General features: G+C 50.9%; 1 protein-coding gene across 1 annotated transcript in view; it reads right to left on the bottom strand.

Annotated features, from left to right (window-relative positions):
• The window catches only part of CORO2A (coronin 2A), a 112,366-nt gene that overhangs the window by 18,542 nt on the left and 72,864 nt on the right, over positions 1-20,960 (bottom strand). The window contains exons 4-5 of the mRNA XM_050948268.1: positions 17,389-17,538; positions 13,856-14,035 (exon numbers count right to left, since the gene is read on the bottom strand). Coding sequence (XP_050804225.1) covers positions 13,856-14,035; positions 17,389-17,538 — 330 coding nt within the window. The remainder of the gene's footprint in view (positions 1-13,855; positions 14,036-17,388; positions 17,539-20,960) is intronic.

Consider the following 20,960-nt stretch of genomic DNA (forward strand, 5'->3'; position numbering starts at 1 on the left):
GTAGGTTAGATAAATGTCTATCAGGGATGGTCTAGACAGTATTTGGTCCTGCCATGAGGGCAGGGGACTGGACTCGATGACCTCTCGAGGTCCCTTCCAGTCCTAGAGTCTATGAATCTATGAATCTATGTCTCTCTGGCTCCTAGGCAGAGGTGTTGCCAGGGGGGCTCTGCATGCTGCCCCCACACGCAGGCGCCAACCCGAGTGCTGGCTCCAGAGCTCCCATTGGCCACGATCTGCAGCCAATGGGAGCCGTGTGGGCAGCGCCAGTAGGGGGAAGGGGTGTATGGGACATGGAGCCCTCTGGCCCTCCACGAGCTGGAGGGACATGTTGCCACTTCCCAGGAGCTGTCTGAGGTCAGCACCACCTGGAGCCTGCACTCTGAACACTCTCTTGCGTCCCAACATCCTGCCCCATCCCAGAGTCCCCTCCCACACTCTGAACCCCTCGGCTCTACTCGGGAGCCCCCTGCTGCACCCCAAGCCCTTCATCCCCAGCCCCACCCCAGAGCCTGAACTCCAGCCACAGCCTTCACCCCCTCCCACACCCCAATCCCCTTCCCCAGCCCAGAGCCCCCTCCTACACTCCGAACCCCTCGGCCCCATCCTCCAAACCCCAAACCCCTACCCCAGCCTGGTGAAAATGAGTGAGTGAGCGAGAATGGGGGAGAGCACACAACAGAGGGAGGGGGGATGGAGTGAGCAGGGGCAGGGCCTTGGAGAAGGGGTAGGGAAGGGGCAAGGCCTCGGGGGAGGCTTGGGACAGGGCAAAGGTGTTCGGTTTTCTGCAATTAGAAAGTTGGCAACCCCAGTCGTATGAGGCTGGGCTACCTAGGCTGCGGCTAGTTATGTGTTTAATGTAGAAGCTTTTGTGTACTAGCACAGTGTGGTCCCGCAATCTCTCCCAGCCAGTCAGAGAGGACTATTCAAACAGGCACTGGCAAGGGGACAACACAGACCTGGATCCCTTGCATCTAGTCCCAGAACACCACTCATCACAGTGTCTAGGTGGGAAACCAACACAAACATGGTGAATTTCAGAGAGGAGGCTGAGAATGAGCTGGGCAAGAAGCAGGAGTTTGGGGTTAGTATAAGAAAGGCAGACAGGCAAGAGTGGCATGAGATGTTCTTGGGACTAGTTAGGTGAGGGGACGAGGCGGCACTGCATAGGACAAGGGAACTCTTTGTGTTTTCCTTTCCGAGACGTGGGATGTGTTAGCTCACAGAAGAGTGCAGCATTCCTCCCCAGTCACTCTGGTTACGTTGCGGTTTCCAGGTTTATTCTGCAGGTGGGGAAGGAGTGTAGCTGTAAAGCAGCACAATGCTTCGTAAAGTGCTAACGACTGTCCTAAAGCAGTGGCCAGACTGCCAAGAAGAGCAAGTCACACCAAGCTGTTGAGAGAGGTTGAGAAATGGCTGCTAGAGATTAGAGCAACAGCATCCAATTGATTTCCTCTTCTGAGCAGGCTCCGTTTCATTCAGGGCTGGCTCAGAGGAACCTATGGAGCTAAGTAGTGCCAATTGGGCTGGAGCAGGACCTCAGAGAGGAAGAGGAGGAGGAGACAGGAGGGCAAGATCTCTGTCTCCTTGCCAACAAAGAAGCCTCAAGGGCCAGGAGACCCTGGGGAGGGTCTATGGGGCTCTAACTGTTGGGGGATCTGGGAACTGCACAAGCACTGGAAATAAAGACACCCGGGGTGATCCAACAAAAAGAGGCATGGAAGACTCTTTATAATACCAGCCTAAACACAGGGTGCAGGCCCAAAAGTGGGAGAGCCTGCCCGGGACCCAGGGCTGGTGCAGCCATTTAGGCGATGCAGGCGGTCGCCTAGGGTGCTGGGATTTGGGGGGCGCCATTTTTTCCGGCAGCGACCGCGGTGGCTGGATCTTAGGCCACCCTGGTCACCGCCAGCATTTAGGTGGAGGGAGCTGGGGCAGGGGAGCATGGGGAGGGCCGCCTGCAGCAAGTAAGGCGGACGTGGCAAGCAGGGGAACTCCCCACCCCAGCTCACGCCTGCTGCGCCTCCTCACCGAGCACGCCGTGGCTGCTTCACTTCTCCCGCCTCCCAGGCTTGCGGTGCCTAAGCTGATTGGTGCCACAAGCCTGGGAAGCAGGAGAAGTGAAGCAGTGATGGGGTGCTCGTGCTTGGAGCAGGGGTGAGCTGGGATGGGGGGGGTGCCCAGGGTGGAGGGTGGGGAGCAGCCGCAACGGGGGGCGCCTCAGGGCAGAGAGGGGTAGCTGCCATGGGGGCGAGGGGGACGCAAGGTAGAAGTTTCACCTAAGGCGCGAAACATCCTTGCACTGGCCCTGCCGGGACCCTGTGACAGCGCTCAATATAGACCCCTGCTGACACGCCACCCCTTCAGTTCCTTCTTGCTGGCTACTCCGACAGAGGTGAAGGAGGGTGGGTATTGGAATGAAGAACACATCTCAAAGAACAACAGTTAAGAAGGTGAGTAACCGTTTTTTCTTCTTCGAGTGCTTGTTCACGTCGATTCCAATCAGGTGACTCTCAAGCCCAAGTTCAGGAGGTGGGGTCGGAGCCTTCCACTGACTGAAGCACTGCTCGTCCAAAGGCCGCAGCGTCTCTGGCCCGCTGGGTAATCACATAGTGCGCGGTGGAAGTGTGGACGGAGGACCACGTCGCCGCTCTCCAGATTTCCTGAGTAGGAACTTGAGTCAGGTACGCTGTTAATGAAGCTTGCACCCTGGTGGAGTGCGCAGTGATTGGATGTGCAGGAACACCTGCCAGGTTGTAGCACTCACAAATACAGGACGCTATCCATGACGAGATTTTCTGAACGGCTTCACTCTCTCGATGTAAAAGGCTAGCGCCCTGTAGACATCCAGAGAGTGGAGTGTCTGCTCCCTGCTGCTGGAGTGTGGCTTAGGGTAGAATACCATGAGAAAGACGTCCTGGTTGATGAGAAACTGTGACACAACCTTCGGGAGGAAAGCAGGGTGAGGTCTGAGCTGCACCTTGTCCTTATAGAACATGGTGTAGGGAGGATCTGATGTCAAGGCCCTGAGCTCAGACACCCTCCTGGCTAAGGTTATCGCTCCCAGGAACCTCACCTTGTAAGAAAGGTAGAGCAGGAAGCATGCTGTTAATGGTTCAAAGGGGGGTCCCACGAGCCTGGAAAAGACCAGCTTGAGGTCCCAGGCAGGGACAGGCTGACACATGTTATGGTATAGCCTGCTGAGCCTTTACAAGAGCCAGTTGACCATAGGATTAGGAAACACAGAGCAGCCCTTCGTGCCTGGGTGGAAGGCTGACATGGCAGATAAGTGCACCCTTACTGATGACAACATAAGACTCTGCTGCTTCAGATGGAGGAGGTAGTCCAGAATGAGTGGCACTAAGGCTAGCGTCGGGGACGAATGGCACTGACCAGGGTGAAATTCTCTTCCACTTGGCAAGGTATGTGGCTCTCGTAGAGGGTTTTCTGCTGCCAAGGAGGACCTGTCTGACCTGGTCTGAACAGGAAAGCTCCATTGGATTCAACCATGGAGCTTCCATGCGTGAGGTGAAGCGACTCGAGGTTCAGATGTTGAAGACGACCATGATCTTGTGTCAGAAGGTCCAGGAAGAGCAACAGGGTGATCGGGGCTCCCATGGACATGGCTAGGGGAGATGTGTACCAGTGCTGACGGGGCCAGGCTGGTGCTATCAATATGACCTGAGCTTGTCCTCTCCGAATCTTGAGGAGCACCTTGTGAACGGGTGGTATGAGTGGAAAGGCGTATAGGAGACAACCTTCCCAGTGGCGGAGGAATGCGTCCGCTCTGAAACCTGGGCTGTGGTTCTGGAAGGAGCAGAACTTCTGGCACTTCCGGTTGTGTCATGTGGCGAATAGGTCTATCTGGAGAAATCCCCACCTCTGGAAGATTGAAATCGTGACATCTGGGCAAAGGGACCACTCGTGTCTGTGAAACAACCTGCTGAGGTGGTCTGCCAGCTTGTTCTGTACCCCAGGGAGGTATGACACTTGTAGGTGTATTGAATGTTAGAAGTCCTGCGGCATGAGGGCTTCCTGGCACAGGGGAGAGGAGTGTGCACCCCCATTTGTTGCGGTAGAACATTGCTGTTGTATTGTCCATCAAAGCGTGGTGTGGGCTTTGCTTAAGCACCCCAGACATCACTTGAGCCTTCCTCTTTTTTGAGGGTGGGGGGAGGATAGCTCAGTGGTTTGAGCATTGGCTTGCTAAACCCAGCATTGTGAGTTCAGTCCTTGAGGGGGCTATTTAGGGAGCTGGGGCAAAAACCTGTCTGGAGGTTGTTCCTGCTTTGAGCAGGGGGTTGGACTAGATGACCTCCTGAGGTCCCTTCCAACCATGGCATTCTATGACTGATACACATTGTCCCGGTAAGCGTGCCTGCCTGGAAGGTCTGGTATGCCAAGCGCACTGCTCTCAGCTCTCTGACACTGATGTGGCGACCTAGTTCCTACTGAGACCAGAGGCCCTGAGTCCTGCAGTCTCTCAGATGTGCTCCCCAGCCCAAGTCTCATGCGTCCTTCACTAGCGATAGAGACGGCTGCGGAGTGGCAAAGGGGACCCTGAGCATATCTCCTGAGGGTTGAGCCTCCACAGAAGGTAGGAGAGGACCAGGTAACGCAGGGTCAAAATCCTGTTCAAGCTGTCCTGGGCTGGGTGATACACTGATGCAAGCTGCAACTGAAGCGGTCGAAGCCCAAGCCTGGCATGCTGCACCACGGTACAGGCAGACATGTGTCCGAGAAGCTTCAGGCAGTTTCTCTCTGTGGTGGTGGTGTCTGAAGCCTGGAATGATATCGGTTAGGGCCTGAAACCTCGCTTCTAGCAGGTATGCCCTGGCTTGGGTCAAGTCCAGCATTGCCCCTATCAACTCTATCCTCTGGATGGGGGAACAGAGTCAATTTTGCTTTGTTTAGAAGGAGATCCAGGTTACCAAAGGTGGTTCTGATGAATCTGACCTGAGCTTCCACTGGGGTCCTGAAGGGCCCCTGATCAGCCAGTCGTCGAAGTATGGAAACACCTATACCTGGTGCCTGCGCAAGAACGTGGCAACAACTGCCATGCATGATAAGACTCAAGGTACTTCTGACAGGCCAAACGGAAGGATAGTAAATTGGTAGCAGGTCCTGTTGACCACAAACCTGAGGTATTTCCTGTGGGGCTGAGCGATTGCGATATGAAAATATGCGTCCTTCAAGTCAAAGGTGACATACCAGTGAGGGGATGATGGAGGCCAAAGAGACTGTGTGGAACTTGAGTTTCTTCACAAACTTGTTGAGTTCACCCAGGTCCAAGATAGGCTTGAGGCCGCCTTTGGCTTTCGGTATTAGGAAATACCTGGAATAAAAGCCCTCATCCCTGTGCTCCTGAGGAACCTCCTCCACTGCCCCTACAGACAGGAGCGACTGTACCTCCTGGATAGGAGCTGCTTGTGAGAAGGGTCCCTGAAGAGGGTCGGGGAAGGAGGGTGGAAGGGCACAGAAGGGTTTTGCGAACAGGGGCTGCTAACAGAGAGTTTTGCAAAAGGAGTTCTCCAGGTGAAGGAGGAGCAAATACAGGACCCTTGGGGTAAGTGACTGTCTGTAGTGTGTGTTTGTTTGTGTTTGGGAGTTACTCGCTGTGTGCTGAGCTTGTGTTTGTCCGTCCGTTTGTTAGGTTCGTTGTGTGAAGGACCCTGTGCTGTGACCTGCAGTTGGAAGCTGTGAGTTTCAAAGGAAAGTTTGAAAGCTAGAAGCCTCTGTTGATTGGCTGAGCCTTAGTCAGTGGGCAGAGCTATCAAGTAGGCCACGGCTTTATAAAGCAGTGTGCAAGCAACCAGGGAGCTTTGCGAACAGAGGCTGCTAACAGAGAGTTTCGCAAGGAGTTTGGAAGGGGAGTGGGAAGGGGGCAAGGGCCCCTTGCTGTTGTTTTCATTTTAAAACCTATAAACTAAATGACAATCAAAACTTCTTGCTGTAAACAACCCCTTCAGTAACTAGGAGACAATGCAGGCAGACGCCCAGCAGCAGATTGGGGGCTATCCAGTTTATTGCGCTGAGTGCTGCATGTATGATTAACTGCCCTCTGGGTGGGTAGCATATGTGTCAATTTGGTGCAAGGAGCTCCTGGCCCTCAGAGACCATGTACGGGCTTTGGAGGCCAGGGCGGCAGAACTGGAGGAGGTATGTTGTAAGAGAGGTAAGAGAGGCGGGGAGGTATGTTGATGAGGCTTTCCGGGACACTGTAGAATTGTCCCACCTCCGCTCAGACAGCCCCTGCGCTGTTGAGGAGGATGAAAGACCCAGAGAAGCAGAGCAGTCAACGGGAGCAGAGGGAAACCTTCCCATAGTTGGGACCCTCCTTCCAGATGGTGCTGGGGTTGCCTCTCGCACTGAGGTTGCCTCTCCGGGGGAGGGAACTCCAGTTACTAGGGAAAGGCAGGTGTTAGTAATGGGAGATTCGATCATTAGAAACATAGATAGCTGGGTTTGTGATGACCAGGAGAACCGTATGGTGACTTGCCTGCCTGGTGCGAAGGTTGCTGATGTCTCGAGGCATCTAGACAGACTTATGTGTAGTGCTGGGGAGGAGCCGGTGGTCGTGGTACATGTAGGTACCAATGACATAGGGAAGGGTAGGAGAGATGTCCTGGAAGCCAAATTTATGCTGCTAGGGAAGAGACTGAAATCCAGGACCTCTGGTGGCATTCTCAGAAATGCTCCCAGTTCCACGCGCAGGGCCAGGTAGGCAGGCAGAGCTTCAGAGTCTCAATGCGTGGATGAGACAATAGTGTAGAGAGGAGGGTTTACATTCATTGGGAACTGGGGAAACCTTTGGGATAGGGGGCGCCTATACAGGAGAGATGGGCTCCACCTAAACCAAAGTGGAACCAGACTGCTGGCACTAAACATTAAAAAGGTTGTAGAGCAGTTTTTAAACTAGGAGATGGGGGAAAGCTGACTGCTGCAGAGGAGCATGTGGATCGGACAGAGACTTCTCTTAGAGGAGAGTCTATTGATAGAGATTCTCTAGGTTATAGTCAGGAACAGAGGATGGAAGAGGATAATGTAAGGGCCAGATCAGACGAGAAACATTCACATAGAAAGGCATCTGGCACATCAGAAAAGGGTAGACAATTAAACAGTGACAAGTTTTTCAAGTGCTTGTACACAAATGCTAGAAGTCTAAATAATAAGATGGGTGAACTAGAGTGCCTCGTGTTAGAGGAGGATATTGATATAATAGGCATCACAGAAACCTGGTGGACTGAGAGCAATCAATGGGACTGTAGCAGAGGGCATCTCTGCTCCTGCCCTGAAGGGGTTAAAAACAGCCTGGGGAAGGGGCTGTGGCTGGAGAAAGCAGCCTTTAAGCTGGGCTGATTGGGGAAGTGGCTACAGCTGGGGCCATGCCCCAAACTGAGCCACAGGGCCTAATAAGAAGGCCCGGGAGCCAGAAGCAGAATGAAGTCTCTCTCTGACTGGAGAGACAGACAGGCCTGGCTGCTCAGGGACTCATCCAGGGGACCTAAAAGAAGGCAGGGCTGGGGGGGGAGAAAGCCTTAGGAGCTGGGAAGCCCTAGGCCAGCAACTCCCCAGGCTGCAGGGCCTAATTCTAGGCCTTCAAGGTACTGGGCTTGCAGAGGGGCAGCCCGAGGGTGGGTAAAGGCAGGCCAAACCCCTTTGCCTATGATGAGTGGCTGATACTGCAGTCTGCCCCAGGGCGTGGGGGCTAGGCAATGACTGGGCAGTAGCCAATACTGAGGCAAAGTTGGGATAGTGGAGTGGGGGTTCCCCTGGCAGGGGGGAGACTCAGTTAAAGGGGCACCGAGGTCCAGGGAGGGGCCCGGGGCCAGCAGAGGACAGGTGGATCACCGGCCTGCAGAAAGCGCTCTGTAGCTGGAATCGAGCTAATTCCCCGAAGCAACCAGCAGGAGGCACCGCGGGGGTGAGTCCACACGGTTACAGGGACACAATCATTCCAGGGTACAAAATATATCGGAAGGACAGAACAGGTCATGCGGGGAGAAGTGGCACTATATGTGAAAGAAAAGGTAGAATCAAATGAAGTAAAAATCTTAAGCAAATCCATATGTTCCATAGAATCTCTATGGATAGTACTTTCATGCTCTAATAAGAATATAACAGTAGCGATCTCTTATCGACCACCTGACCAGGACAGTAATAGAGATGATGAAATGCTAAGGGAAATTAGAGAGGCTATCAAAATTAAGAACCCAATAATAGTGGGGGATTTCAATTATCCCCATATTGACCGGGAACATGTCACCTCAGGACAAAATGCAGACATAAAATTTCTCGATACTTTAAATGACTGCTTCATGGAGCAGCTGGTACGGGAACCCACAAGATGAGAGACAACTCTAGATTTAGTCCTGAGTGGAGTGCAGGACCTGGTCCAAGAGATAATAATAACAGGACCGCTTGGAAATAGTGACCATAATATAATAACATTTAACACACCTGTGGTGGGAAGAACACCTCAACAGCCCAACACTGGGGCATTTAATTTCAAAAAGGGGAACTATGTAAAAATGAGGGGGTTAGTTAAACAGAAATTAAAAGGTACAGTGACTAAGTGAAATCCCTGCAAGCTGCATGGGCCCTTTTTAAAGACACCATAATAGAGGCCCAACTTCAATGTATATCCCAAATTAAGAAACACAGTAAAAGAACTAAAAAAGAGCCACTGTGGCTTAACAACCATGTAAAAGAAGCAGTGAGAGATAAAAAGACTTCCTTTAAAAAGTGGAAGTCAAATCCTAGCGAGGTAAATAGAAAGGAGCACAAACATTGCCAAATTAAGTGCAAGAGTGTAATAAGAAAAGACAAAGAGGAGTTTGAAGAACAGCTAGCCAAAAACTCAAAATGTAATAACAAAATGTTTTTTAAGTACATCAGAAGCAGGAAGCCTGCTAAACCATCAGTGGGGCCCCTCAATGACAGAGATAGAAAAGGAGCGCTTAAAGACGATAAAGTAATTGCAGAGAAACTAAATGGATTCTTTGCTTCAGTCTTCACGGCTGAGGATGTTAGGGAGATTCCCAAACCTGAGCCGGTTTTTGTAGGTGACAAATCTGAGGAACTGTCACAGACTGAAGTATCACTAGAGATGGTTTTGGAATTAATTGATAAACTTAACATTAACAAGTCACCGGGACCAGATGGCATTCACCCAAGAGTTCTGAAAGAACTCAGATGTGAAATTGCGGAACTATTAATTAGGGTTTGTAACCTGTCCTTTAAATCAGCTTCGGTACCCAATGACTGGAAGATAGCTAATGTAACGCCAATATTTTAAAAGGGTTCTAGAGGTGATCCCGGCAATTACAGACCAGTAAGTCTAACGTCGGTACCGGGCAAATTAGTCAAAACAATAGTAAAAAATAAATAGTCAGACACATAGAAGAACATAAATTGTTGGGCAAAAGTCAACATGGTTTCTGTAAAGGGAAATCGTGTCTTACTAATTTATTAGAGTTCTTTGAAGGGGTCAACAAACATGTGGACAAGGGGGATCCAGTGGACATAGTGTACTTAGATTTCCAGAAAGCCTTTGATAAGGTCCCTCACCAAAGGCTCTTATGTAAATTAAGTTGTCATGGGATAAAATGGAAGGTCTTTTCATGGTTTGAGAACTGGTTAAAAGACAGGGAACAAAGGGTAGGAATTAATGGTAAATTCTCAGAATGGAGAGGGGTAACTAGTGGTGTTCCCCAAGGGTCAGTCCTATGACCAATCCTATTCAACTTATTCATAAATGATCTGGAGAAAGGGGTAAACAGTGAGGTGGCAAAGTTTGCAGATGATACTAAACTGCTCAAGATAGTTAAGACCAAAGCTGACTGCGAAGAACTTCAAAAAGATCTCACAAAACTAAGTGATTGGGCAACAAAATGGCAAATGAAATATAATGTGGATAAATGTAAAGTAATGCACACTGGAAAAAATAACCCCAACTATACATACAATACGATGGGGGCTAATTTAGCTACAACAAAACAGGAAAAAGATCTTGGAGTCATCGTGGATAGTTCTCTGAAGCTGTCCACACAGTGTGCAGAGGCGGTTAAAAAAGCAAACAGGATGTTAGGAATCATTAAAAAGGGGATAAAGAATAAGACAGAGAATATATTATTTCCCTTATATAAATCGATGGTACGCCCACGTACTGAATACTGCGTATAGATGTGGTCACCTCATCTCAAAAAAGATATACTGGCATTAGAAAAGGTTCAGAGAAGGGCAACTAAAATGATTAGGGGTTTCGAGAGGGTCCCATATGAGGAAAGATTAAAGAGGCTAGGACTCTTCAGCTTGGAAAAGAGAAGACTAAGGGGGGATATGATAGAGGTATATAAAATCATGAATGATGTAGAGAAAGTGGATAAGGAAAAGTTATTTACTTATTCCCATAATACAAGAACTAGGGGTCACCAAATGAAATTAATAGGCAGCAGGTTTAAAACAAATAAAACGAAGTTCTTCTTCACGCAGTGCACAGTCCACATATGGAACTCCTTGCCTGAGGAGGTTGTGAAGGCTGGGACTACAATAGCCTTTAAAAGAGAACTGGATAAATTCATGGAGGTTAAGTCCACTAGTGGCTATCAGCCACGACAGGTAAGGAATGGTGTCCCTAGACTCTGTTTGTCAGAGGGTGGAGATGGATGGCAAGAGAGATCACTTGATCATTACCTGTTAGGTTCAATCCCGCTGGGGCACCCGGCATTGGCCACTGTTGGTAGACAGGATACTGGGCTAGATGGACCTTTGGTCTGCCCAGAGGATTCAGGGGGCCTGGGGCAAAGCAATTTCGGAGGACCTTTCCATAAAAAAAAAGTTGCAATACTATAAAATACTATATTCTCTTGGGGGCCCCTGTGGGACCCAGGGCAAATTGCCCCACTTGCCCCCTCCCTGCCCCGGGAGGCCCTGGGTCTGACCCCATACAGCCGTTCTTATGATGAAGTATCCCCTCTCTACTGTGCAGAGCACCCAGCGGTCCGAGATGATACAGGACCATGCACAGTAGAAAGGGGACAGTCGGGATAAGAAGGGGCAGGGTGGATCCAGTTGGAGATCTGGTGCACCGTCCTTGACCGCACCTTAAAAAGGCTGGTTTCAGGCCAGAAGATGGTTTGGATTGGCCACAGCCCCGGTCTGAAGACGGGTGTTGTCTTTTCCTGCCACTCCTGTTCCTCCTCTGAGAACCGTCCTGGCGGTTCTGCTGATAGAACCTCGGAGGAGGTTGCGACCTAAAGTGTGGCGGGAGTGTGCACGCCCAGAGACCTGAGGGTGGCTCGTGAGTCTTTCAGGCTATGCATCACACCCTCAAATGGGAAGTCCTGAATGGTCTGTTGGACCTCATAAGGGAGACCCGAGACTTGGAGCCAGGAGCCCCTTCTCATGGCCACCCCAGTAGCCATGGCCCTAGTGGCGGCATCAGCACTATCCAACGCGGCCTGGAGGGAACCCAGGAGACTAGCTTTCCCTCCTCCACCAAGGCTGAGAACTCGACTCAGGAGTCTGAAGGGAGAAGTTCCTCAAATTTGTTCATCGCTGCACAGCTGTTATAAGAGTACCTGCTGATGATGGCCTGTTGGTTCAAGATACAGAGCTTCAGACCCCCTGGAGAGTAGACCTTTCTGCCGAAAAGGTCGAGTTGCTTAGCCTCCTTGTTTTTAGGGGAGAGTGCCTGGAAACCCTGCCACTCATGCTGATTAGCAGCAGCCACAACAAGAGAGTCAGGAGGTGAGTGGGAGTACAAATGTTCATACCCCTTGGAGGGCACGGAATAACACCTCTCGTGCTTGGCAGTGGGCGGCAAGGAAGCTGGGGTCTGCCACAGGGTCCTGGTTTTAATAAGGGGTAGGGCAATAGGAAAAGGACCCGAGGGAGCGAGGATATCCACCATGGGATCAGCCTCCTCGACCACCTCTTTAGCCTTAATGCCCAGACCCCGAGCAGCCTTCGCAGCAGCTGTTGTAGTGCCCTGTTTTCCTCAAGCACTGGGGCTATGGTTCTGCCTGCCAATGCCTCGTCCGAAGACGATGAAGAGGACGCCCCTATAAGCAACAGAAGCTCCCTGCCATCAGCTCCCAAGGGGTCCCGCGACTCTCAGGGGAATGTCGGTGCAGTCAACACTGAACTCAGCATTGGTACAGGAACTGGAGACACTGATGGTGCCGCTGGTGAAGCCAGTGCTGAACCAGCTGCTGCCTGAGCCAATGAAGGTGGCGGGGCCGTTGTCTGTGCTGCTGTTAGTGCCGAGGTCATCACTGATGCTGAAAACGCTGTCATCGTTGGAGTAGCAGTCGTCGCCAAGGTCCAAAGAGTTGCTGGTGCCGAGGCTGGTGATGATGCTGCAGCCGAAGGCTCAACATGTGGGCAGGCACTGAGGCGAGCTACACGGTTGATAGCAGGACGAATGTGGCTGAGGCCACCGAAGACGCTGCGGAGCGGTGCCCTTAGATCCCTCCCTGGCTCTGGTGAAAGGCCTAGGGGGTCCAGAATGGCCCAATGGATTCTGCCACTGAGGTGGCCACGGCTGAAGCTCTCCACTCTCTCGCCTTGACCTCACTCGTTGGCTCCTGCTCCTCTGAGAGCAGTAGGAGTCAGACACTGACTCCGAGGTCTCCAAGACTGAAGACCACAGAGGAGCTGAGCTTTGGTGCATCGAGTGTTGAGCGCTTTGGGTGCGACTAGGCTTTCTGTCCAAGTGGACTGATGTTGAAGGACATGGAGATGGGGAATGCCTGAACATCATTGCCGGCTTCCTTCTTGACTGCACCTGGAGGTGGGGTGGGACCGCCAGCACAGTAGGTTCCTCCTTCCTAGGGGGTGAGGACGGCGCCGTAAGGTGCAGCAGATCCCAAGCAGCTTTGAAAGCTTCCGCCACTGAAGGAAGTGGCAGCTGCTGGCCTGTAGGGACCGGTGAACGTAGGGGGCCTGGACTCAACTGCCTCAGCTGGGCAGGAGATGATGCAGCCCTAACAGGGGATCTTGAGCTGTGGCCCGCCTGTGGTCTCATTTCCTTAGATTTAGCAGGGGGTGACCGACTATCTGGCTTCTTTTTCTTCTGAGACACTGGCAAGTGAGACCGGTGCCTGCTCTCTGCTGGGCCTCGGGAAGTGCCATGTTGGTGCCAAGCGTCCCGGGACAAGTCCTTTCTCAGCATTGAGCTCGATGGCACCGTAGCACTTCGCATCGACAAGGAAGTGGTAGGAGCTGGGTCACCTGAGTCCGGGCCTGAATGGGGGTGTAGAGCTGCTTCCATGAGGTTGACTTTTAGCCGCTGCTCCCTTTCTTTAAGAGTTCTAGGGTGGAACTCGCGGCAGACCATACAGCGATCCTTTTGGTGACCCTCCCTAGGCACCACAAACATGAGGAGTGTGGATCGCTCTTTGGCATGAGCTTCACGCAGACCGCACAGTTTTTAAACCCCAAGGACCGTGGTATACCACAGCTGAAGGGAGTCAGAAGCGGCATGGGGACCCCACAATAACTCGAATCACTAACTACTAATTACTAAGATAAACTAACTATGTACAAACAACTGGAGCTGAACACGCTTGCTAAAGCCAGGGCTACAGAAAGTTCCAGCATGCCATCACTGGTGGTAAGAAGGAACTGAAGAGGTGGTGGGTCAGCAGCACTCTACACTGAGTGCCATGAAGGCGCGACTCCACAGGGCGCCAGGACTGACCCAACCAATGGTACTATGGGAAAAATCTTCCAGCTACCATGCACGTGTGCGCGCACACACCTGATTGGAATCGACATGAACAAGCACTCGAAGAAGAAGGAGCTCTTACAGTCAGACGCATTGTGGATCAAGTTATTTAACCCTGTATACCTGTAGGATGGCTCCTGATCGTGGGTCAACGAGCCGTATTTTCCTGTCCCGGCAGGCAGTGGCTAGCAGGCTGCCGTCTGTGTTGAATGACATGGAGAGGATCACGTCCCTGTGACAGCTGATTGTCTTCACCGGATTTTGAATTACAGGCTCCTTTGTGTCGAGATTCCAGATCATTATCTGAGGCAAAGAAACAAATTTTCAGCACCTTTCCCTCAAACCAGTCTATTTGACAGTCAGCAAGTACAACACTGCACGACAAATGGCTTCTCCCCTGGAGAGATGGGAGTGACATGCTGGAACAATGTGCCCCAGTGAACTCGCACCCTTCTTCATCCATATAATTATTAGGATCACCAATCGTTTGTCTATGGCCTGCTTAGTGCCTTACAGCAGTCTGTCAGGGGCATGCGCCCTGCCCCAAAGAGCTGACAGTCTCATTTCCAGGGGACTTTTATTGCATGGGGAAATTGTTGCAGGGGAAAACAGGTGGAATGAACAGCAGCCAGTTACATTAACATTAACTAAACTAACCCTACAACTAGACAATGAGGAAGTGAATGTTATGCGGGTTGTGACTCCTTTAGGGTCTTCTGCTCTGCAATCAGAGGGGCGACTGCAGCTCCTGTCGACATACCCCCCGTTCGTTTTGATGGAGCTGGCGTGAGTGCCTACAGCTGCAATGCCGTATCAATGCAGGCTGGACAAGCCCACCCAGGACTTGTACTTGAGCGGCTAGCCTGTGCTGAAGTCCATGCTGCTGTGGCTTCACACCTACTGGTACTCACGTTCCCTAGACCAATGCTAGCCTGGGTATGCCTAGTGGCAGGTATAATAGGCTGGGGGAGGGTAAGCCTCCCCTGCAGCGCAGCTGCCAATCTGCTGCCTTTGAGTGCGCGGATGCCTGGGCTGTGGTGGCCCCCCCGTTTTCCCCCTGTGCCCCTCCACACCCCACCTCTTCCTGTCACTGCTCCATCCCTCTCCCGAGGCCCTTGCTGCTTGCAGCTTCTCGCTGAGTCCCTCCTCTCCTCCCCCAAGAGGCCCCTGCCACTCGCCGTTTGCTGTCTCTCCCCTCCTTCACCCCCCCCCGGGCACCCCACTTGCTGAGTCCCGACTCCCTCCTCTCCTCCACCCTCCCTCCCCTGCCCACTGCTTGCTGAGTCCCTCCTCTCCTACCCCAAGTGGCTTACGGTGGAGTCTCAGGGGGCTGGGGGTGGAGGGACTAGGCGAGCAGTGGAGCCATGGCGGAGAGGGTGGAGGGACTAGGCGAGCAGTGGGGCCATGGCGGAGGGGGGTGGAAAGATGGTAGGTGGTGGGGTTTTGGAGGAGAGGGGTGGAGGGAGTCAATGGGCAGCAGATGGCGGTGGGGTCTCTGGGGGAAGAGGGGGACTGAGCGGGCAGTGGGGTCTCGGGGGGTGGATGGAATTGGTGGGCAGTGGAGGTCTCAGGTGACGGGGGGTGGAGAAGAGAAGGAACTAGGCGAGTGGCAGACGAGGAGGCCGTGGGGGGTGGGTGGAGGGACTCGACAGGTGGTGGGGTGGAGTGAGTGAGGGAGTGGAGGGACTCAGCAAGCAGTGGGGTCTCGGGGGAATAGACTTGATGGGGGTGGAATCTCGGGGGGGTGGATGGACTTGGCAGGGGCCTCAGGGAACGGGGGTGAAGAAGAGGGACTAGGCGAGCAGCAGAAGAGGAGAGCCTTGGAGGTGGGTGGAGGGACTCGGCAGGTGGTGGGGTGGAGCGAGTGGGGGAGTGGAGGGACTCAGCAAGCAGTGGGGTCTCGGGGGATGGACTTGATGGGGGGTGGATGGACTTGGCAGGGGCCTCTCAGGGAACAGGGGATGAAGAAGAGGGACTAGGCGAGTGGCAGATGAGGAGGGCCTTCGGGGGGGGACTGAGTGGGAGAAGGGCTTGGGGTGGAGCAGAGCCTCAGGGAAGGAGGCTGAGTGGGGGAGGGACCTCAAGTGGAGCAAGCTGGGGGCCACAGTCCAGGCACAGGTGAGCTTCTGGTGCTCAGACCAGCCTCCCCAAATGCTGGAGCCACATGCCTGTTGCCCATGGGGACATGTCTATCGGAGCATCAGTCAACTCTCTGACTGCAGTGTGGACAGACCCTTAGAGGAAAGGAGAGGGTCACTGAAAGTCGGGAAAGTTCAAAAGGCTCCTTTTTGGAGTTTATACCCATGTCCCTTTGCCCAGGGTAGCTAATTAAACCCCATCCAAAGCCTGCAGTCCCACAGGCTAAACAAATCATGTCAAAGCCACCTCTACTCAAAGGCACACAGAGCAGCAGCCAAAACACAAAAAGTGGGTTCACTTTAGGGCTGCCAGAGAAACTCGGACAGGACTATGCTCTGTCAATATCAAAACACTGCAAAACCGGGTTGATTTAGCCAAAAGTTTTGGTTTGGAGAAAAAAAGAGGAAAAAAGTTCAGATGACATTGCAATGTCCTGTTTTGACATCTTCAGAATGAAATATTTCCATTTTCCTTTCTCAACAATACAACAGTAAAAACAACGAGGAGTACTTGTGGCATCTTATAGATTAACACATTTATTTGGGCATAAGCTTTTGTGGGCTAAAACCTACTTCATCTTCCTACTGTATTTTCCACTCCATGCATCCAATGAAGTGGGTTTTAGCCCATGAAAGCTTATACCCAAGTTTGTCTCTAAGGTGCCACAAGGACTCCTCGCTGTTTTTGCTGATACAGATTAACATGGCTACCACTCTGAAATATAACGGCCTTATAATTATATTCTGCTATATTAGAATATAAATTAAAAAGTTAAAATTGACACAAAATGTTCAGATCAATCTGAAAACATTTTTTTCTGAATTTTCTTTTATGAAAAATTTCAAATCTTCCAGGTTTTGTTCTTAATTGAAATGAAAACAAATTTCTTGCAGGTACATAATAATATTGCCACTGTAAGATGTGAAATCTGCCAGGACTTGGAATTTCCATTCTCTGCCCTACACCAGACCTTCTATGCAGTATGCGTGCCTCCCAGTCTCTTCATCTCTTGAAAAGCTAGTGTTTATACACACCCTTTATTTCCCAGCATGCTTTGCCCCAGCTTACAAGTACAACATGGCTGTCCTGGGGAAAACATTTCTCTGCCTGCCCTGCTCTTCTGATAGAGAGGCTGGCTGGAATGCCCAAGAGCCAGACTACTCCCTCACCCCTAGAGGGCTGGGGTGAGCCCAGGCTTTTGCCCCTGCAACCAGGACCAGCAGCACAGATGTCTGTACAAACCCAGTCTCTACGTCCTCTGCCCCAGGTGGGGGTGACCCACACAGTAGGGTAGTGCTGGCTCCAGGAGGGCTCTCCTCATACAACTTCAATGAGCTGTTGTTACAGAAAGCAACTACATGTAGGAGTACAAACAAAACTGATTGCAAAGAAACAAAGCAAGTATGAAAAACCTCTCCCTGCTGATGCACCCTCTGGGTCCCTCCACTGGGCCTGGGCCACACATTCTGCCCTGCAGCATCTGCAGCAGGTTTGAAAGAAGGGCAAAGCTGACTCACCTTATAATCATAGCCGGTACTGAAGATAATGTTGCTGGCCGTAGGATGCCATTCAATGAGTCCCACCCTTCGAGCATGACCCAAAAGCTCCTTCCTTGCGCTGGTGATGTTTCTTGTTAGTAAATGTTTGGGGATGTCCCAGATTTTCACCTAAACAGCAAATAGCAGCAGAGTCTTTATTCTGCAGTGAGACATCCGATCACTAAGATCCAGGCCAAGTAGTGACTGTGCAACCAGCTGTGGATTAGAAATGAGGAGCAGCCTATTGACTTGCAGGCACATAATAATATTGCCACTGTAAGATGTGCAGACATTAAAATATGCCTTGAAAATATGTTAACAGCTTCTCTCACTGTCTGCCCTTTAACTGTCTGGGGAGAACATAAACTAAATTATATGACTCTTCCATGACCTTTATGCATATTCCAAACCTTTGCTTCCTCTCGGAGCTAAAGTCAACGAGAGTCCATAGCTTGATTCCAAAGGTGAAACATTTGTCTGGGGAGCATAATTAAACTAAAGCTTAAGACACACAACTCCCAGGAAAGGAAAGCTCTCCGATGCTTGATAAAGAATTTTCCAACTATTGTTAGTTTCTCAAACCAAAGACTCCTATAATTTACTCATGGATGAGCCTTCCATCTCTCTTAGTTATAGATTCCAAGGCCAAAAGGGACAATTGTGATAATCTAGTCTGACTACAATACAGGCCAGGGAACTTCCCCAAAATAATTCCTAAAGCAGAAAGAAAAACATCCAATCTTGATTTCAAAAATTGTCATTGATGGAGAATCCACCACTGACAATTGTTCCAGTGGTCAATTATTCTCACTGTTAAAAATGTAGCCTTCTTTCTGGTCTGAACTTGTATAGTTTCAACTTCTAGCCATTGGATTATGTTAGACCTTTCTCTGCTAGTTTGAAGGACCTGTTATTAAATAGATGTTCTCCACGTAGGTACTTACAGATGGTAAACAAGTCATCTTTTAACCTTCTCTTTGTTAAGCTAAATAGATTGACCTTCTTGACTCTCTCACTATAAGGCAGTGTTATGGCTCCAGGATATTAGCGAGATAAGGTGAGTCAGGTAATACCTTTTATTGGACTATCTTCTGTTGGTACCAGGGACAAGCTTAAACAGACCTGAAGAAGGGCCCTGTGTAGCTCAAAAGTTCTCTCTCTCACCAACAGAAGATGGTTCAATAAAAAAATATACCTCACCCACCTTGTCTCTTTCTAATCTTTTAATCATTCTTATCACTCTTCTCTGAACCCTCTTCAATTTATCAACATCCTTCTAGAATCTACTCCTACTCTTTTTCTCCTCCCAAGATTGCATTAGCTCTTTTGGCCACAGCACCACGGTGGAGCTCATGTTTGGCTGATTATCAGCCATGACCCCCAAATCTTTTTCGGAGTCACTGCTTCCCAGGATAGAGTCCTCCATCCTGTAAGTATGGCCTGCATTCTTTGTTCCTAGATGCATACATTTACATTTAGCCTTATTAAAATTCATATTATCTGCTTACGCCCCATTACCAAGTGAGCCAGACTGTTTTGTATCAGTGACCTGTCTTCTTCATTATTCACCACACACCCAATTTCTGTGTCACCTGCAAACTTTATCAGTGATGATTTTATTTTTTCCTCCAGGTCATTGACAAAAATCTTAAATAACATAGGGCCAAGAACTGATCCCTGTAGGACCCCACTGGAAACATACCCACTCAATGACAATTCTCCAGTTACATTTTGCGATCTACTAGTTAGCCAATTTGTAATTCACATTTAATGTGGCCTTGTTAGTTGTATATCATACTAGTTTTTTAATCAAAATGCTGTGTGGCAAAAAGCATGCAAGTCAAATCCCTTACAGAAGTCTCAGTAGCCTCGGGGCTCCCCAAGCCCTTTAAATCCCAGCGGGGAGCCTGGAGCCCTTTAAATCCCGCCCGCAGCTTTGGCAGCTGGGCTGGGGCTGGCATTTAAAGGACCCAGAGCTCCACAGTGGCTGGAGCCTCGGGCCCTTTAGTTCGCCCCAGGGGCTACCAGCCACCTCTGCAGCTGGGAACCCTCTATGTGATTTAAAGGCCCTGGGACTCCCAGCCACAGCTATGATTCTACAAGGTCATGTGATGAGACCATGTGTGTCTCTTTTTATATCTTCTTCCAGATGCTAGAAAGATCCTGCTGGTACATGGGGGTCAGGAAATCCCTATTGGTCAAGCAGTCTCCATTGTGTGTGTTCCTTCCCTATGGAGCCTCTGGGATAGTGTATTCTTTTCTTGATGGGCCATCACCACTGTCTGGCCCTCCTTTGTTGCAACTGATTGACTCGCTGTGGGCATTCCCAACCTCGCAGCATATTTCAGTAACACATATAGCAACACTTCATAACAATGATAGTACATACAATCCAACAGAATATTAATAATATTCAACAGATCAAGACTTTTAAAATGATACCTCACAAGGTATACATTATACCAAGCATATCATAATTATTCCACAGTGGTGAATATTGGGGTTCCACAGTGCTACTTTGAGGTACAAAGTGTCACGTCCAGGTCACCCCATTTACCATTTTAACAAACAGGCTGTGGTGGGGCGGTGCCCCATTCCCTGAGAAAAAGGCTGGAACAGGTCTTTGAGGCTGCACAGGCCAACAGCCAATCAACAGAGGCCTGTTAGAAGCCAATCAGGGCAGGGCAGAGGCAACCAATCAGGGCCGTGCTGGGCCCTATATAAAGGCTGCCTAGGGAGGAGGACTGGCTCCTGGGCTGAGCAGTGTTGGAGAAGAGCAGAAGGAGCTGGGGAGCTCCAGCCGAGGAAAACCCCAGGCTGCAGGCCTTGCTACAAAGGGCTGGGCAGGTGCACATGGCCGAAGGGGAAGCAGCCCAGGGACAAAAGCCTGACAAGGAGAGAGTAGGAGGGCAGGGAGGCTGCCGCTATAGAGTCCCTGGTTTGGGACCCAGAGTAGCGGGTGGGCCTGGGTCTCCCCCTTCCCCCTTGTACTACACCTGGCTGAGGAGGAGCATGGCCTGATATAGGCTGTGGCTGGTCCCTGTGACAAAGGGGCTAGACTTTGAGGCTGCAGCCAGCCCCTAGGACAGGTGCAGATGGGGGGACTGCTGATAACACCAGACCCCCGGAAGAGGGTGCAACCAGACAGTGGGCACTGCCCGAGGGCAGTGTCCTAAAGAGGACGATGCTGAGCGGGGAGCAACGTGGGTCCGGACACCAACAGGGGAGCAGATGACAAATGGGACACCACCGGCAGAGGGTGCCCCACAGAGAACAGAGCTAATTTCCAGGTGTGCCAGTGGGAGGCGCTGCAGTGGTGAGTCCCAACTCTGTCACACTGGCAAATATTACCTTTCTTCCAGTCTTCTGGAATTTCCCCAGTGATCCAAGAATTATTGATGATCAACATCAATAGTCCAGCAAGCTCCTCAGCCAGCTTGTTTAAAGCAGTGACTCTGAAAAAATATGGGGGGAGGGGGTGGATGATCAGCTGAACATGAGATCCCAGTGAGATGCTGTGGCCAAGAGTGCTAATACGATCTTTGGATGCA

The sequence above is a fragment of the Gopherus flavomarginatus genome, chromosome 3 (genome assembly GCF_025201925.1).
Source record: "Gopherus flavomarginatus isolate rGopFla2 chromosome 3, rGopFla2.mat.asm, whole genome shotgun sequence".
Taxonomy (NCBI): Eukaryota; Metazoa; Chordata; order Testudines; family Testudinidae; genus Gopherus; species Gopherus flavomarginatus.